The following is a 3,005-nucleotide window of genomic DNA, read 5'->3' as shown; positions in this document are numbered from 1 at the left end:
TGGGACAAAGTATAGGGGGGTAGTAGAAAGCTGGCAGAATTATAGAGGTTAGGGATTCCTATGGCAAAAACAACAGGGAACACTAAAATTATCATGTATTGCCCCACCCACTTTTTGACCACCCACCCACAGCTTCTTCCTACCAGAGCTTGAAAAATAATTCTAGGGGAGAACCCTGATGTGCAAGCACCTTCATTACTGCAGTAAAGTATTGCAGCATCATTGCAGTTATAAAGGTACATGGACATGGCCTAGTGTTCCCCTATAACTGGAATAGGCAGAAACTATGCAGATGGTTCCTCAAGTGGATTGAGTAATTAAAAAAGTACTTTGTAAATCTTTTACTTGCCAAAAACTACATATTCACTTTTGAAATGCTCCAGACCAGTTCTAAGGTGTGCGTGTTCCTAGTGGTAAGATTTTGCATACAATGACACATTTGTTGCATATATACGAAAAATACTTGTTGGCTAAAATCCACAGGGCTGAAAAAAACAAAACAAATGTGGGGGAATGTGCCCGGTATCCCTTCATACTCTGGGACTGAATGGACTTACGTCATCGACACAAGAAAGCGAAAAGGAAGATGACGGCACCCCGCGACAGAACAGGGACTGGTGCATGTATTTATAAAAATGCAGAGACAACAAGTTAGTTTATTGCAGAAAGAACATCATATATGTGGTCACAGTTTTTTGGTTTAGTTCTGCTTTAATGAAGAAAGCAGTATAGATGTATAAAAGGCTTACATTTTTGTGAAAAAAAGTCTGATTTTTTCTGCCCATCTTTGTAATCTCCTCTGCTGTTTGCACCTAACAAAATGAACCTTTAGTAATATTTGAATCTTTTTGTGCATTTTAGTGTGCAAGCTTACTATAATAGTTCAACAAAAATGTTTCCAAAATTTTGGTTATATATATGATTAAGTACAAGCGTGGGCACAGTCAACTGCATTGCAGTTTGAAGAAATGTTCATCAGCTTATAAAAAAAATCCTCATCGTGTTAAGTCAATAGCTGCTGATCCTCGGCTTTCACTTGTAAAGATTCCGAGAGCTGCTGTGCTAACTCCCTGACATCCTCCTTTGTTGCTTGAAGATCACCTGCTGTTTGAGCTCCTAAATGTTTTTCTTTCCTGCATAGCCTCAGGCACTTGTCCAGTCTTTTGATGAACATGTCAACATCTTGCTTTTTAATGCCTATGGCAGAAGCTGCGTTCAGGTAAGCACAAGGATAGTTGTTACTGTGAGACATGAATCCCTTAAAAGCATAGCCATTAACGGTCTGTGAAGTACCAAGGGGTACAACTCTGTAACAGGAAAAAAAGAAACAAGATTAATTCACTGCAACTCTAACTTTACAAAACACCTTCACCATTTCCACAATCTATGTATATTATGAAGGACTTGTAAACAAGGTCTTGCCCTGAAAAGCTTTCTTTGAAACCTCTATGGTTCCTGATTATACTCCTGGATACAAATTTCTCCTCCGGTGAGGAAAGCTTGTGTCTTATTGGCTTAAAGTGGTTTGGGAAGTATGTTCAGGACTGAAAACAGTGCCCATTATTACTTACAACAGCATCCCTCAGATTTATTGCCTCACTGGAGTCAAAGGCAAAATGGTTTTAGATATGGCAAGAAAAAATTCAGAGAACAATGTATTTCTGCTTTAAATCATTCTATAAGTGTTTTTGTTGGTACCCCACCGTCCTGTGAAGTATACATAAAAAAAATCAAATCAACACGGAAACCCATTAAAAGGGTCAGCAGACATATAACAAATTTTAAGTCAGCACAGTGGAACTGAATTATTAAAGCTCTCCAAGGCTGGAGAGGATACACTTTCATCAGTGACGCTGGGTGATCCAGCAAACCTGGAATGGATTTCTTCAAAGTCATTTTCTTTTTACTAGCAAATGTTTTGAATCGTGGACCAGATCCATTCTAGGTTTGCTGGATAACTCAGCTTCACTGATGAAAGTGTATCCTCTCCAGACTTGGAGAGCTTTAATAAAATCAGACTCAATGGTTGGAAAGAGCAACCGTTTGACAAATATCTACTAAGCTCCATTACATCTGTAAGGTCAAGTTATTTCTTTGGAGGACAGGTCATTTAGCAGTACATACAGAGGTTTAGAACGTGGGTAAGAGAGGTGGACGCTGTACTGATTTTTTCCCAGTAATATAGTTTTTACTTTATTCTGGAAAAACATTGCTAAAACCAAACTTACAGTATGTGGTCTAAAAGCTAATAAAAATACATGTAAGGTTCATCACAATTATTATATTTGGTCTTCAATCAAATATCTTAGCTGTGACCCCACAGGACCAGATTTAGGAATGGTAATGATAATGCTGACCTGTCTCTGAAGGTCATTTTGACATCCCTTCCTTCCTTGACTACTTATTGAACCACTGACACAGAAAATCATGCCCTCACACTTCTGATGCAGGCTTTTTCCAGATCAGTAACTAGGTAGTGAGGAAAGAATACAAGAAGACATCCTTTGACCTTGGGGGCAGCTTCCATATTTATTTCCCAATAGGTTCCCTCAACTATATATATATGTATTTAATTATAGGGTCATGTAAAGTGCCCATGCTGTGAACTATTCTTGACCATCTGACTGTGTGTCACAGTCTGTGTGTTGAAATGCTGGCTTCTGCATGTATTCCACATCTCTCGTGTGTAGAAAACCTCCGCAAAAAATTTCCATGGTTTGGCCAAGTGACTGCCAATGTATTGAAGAAATGGGATTAAAATGGCAACCAGGCAACTAGCATTTTCAGCAGTACAGTTCAGCAATGATAAAGTTTATACGCACACCTTTATTCCCGTGAATGGTTACCGACTTCTACCCAACCCACATAAAAAATACACTGCCAGTATTGTGCATCTTGGTGTCTTCTCCAATGAAATCCTCCGCATGTTCTGGACTTGTTTACTGGCATTACAGTAGAAGTGTGTCACCTGCCCAGCATAACAGATACATTACCACCTCAGCTGA

At 39.0% G+C, this 3,005-nt stretch overlaps 1 protein-coding gene across 1 annotated transcript in view; it reads right to left on the bottom strand.

Annotated features, from left to right (window-relative positions):
* Window positions 1-638: 638 nt before the first annotated feature.
* Window positions 639-3,005, bottom strand: part of SEPSECS (Sep (O-phosphoserine) tRNA:Sec (selenocysteine) tRNA synthase) — a 23,043-nt gene continuing 20,676 nt past the window's right edge. The window contains exon 10 of the mRNA XM_072406371.1: window positions 639-1,307. Coding sequence (XP_072262472.1) covers window positions 1,004-1,307 — 304 coding nt within the window. The 3' untranslated portion in view covers window positions 639-1,003. The remainder of the gene's footprint in view (window positions 1,308-3,005) is intronic.

Source organism: Pyxicephalus adspersus, chromosome 3 (genome assembly GCF_032062135.1).
Source record: "Pyxicephalus adspersus chromosome 3, UCB_Pads_2.0, whole genome shotgun sequence".
Taxonomy (NCBI): Eukaryota; Metazoa; Chordata; class Amphibia; order Anura; family Pyxicephalidae; genus Pyxicephalus; species Pyxicephalus adspersus.
The sequence above is the reverse complement of the archived record's forward strand: the minus strand, read 5'-3'. Positions and strand labels throughout refer to the sequence as shown.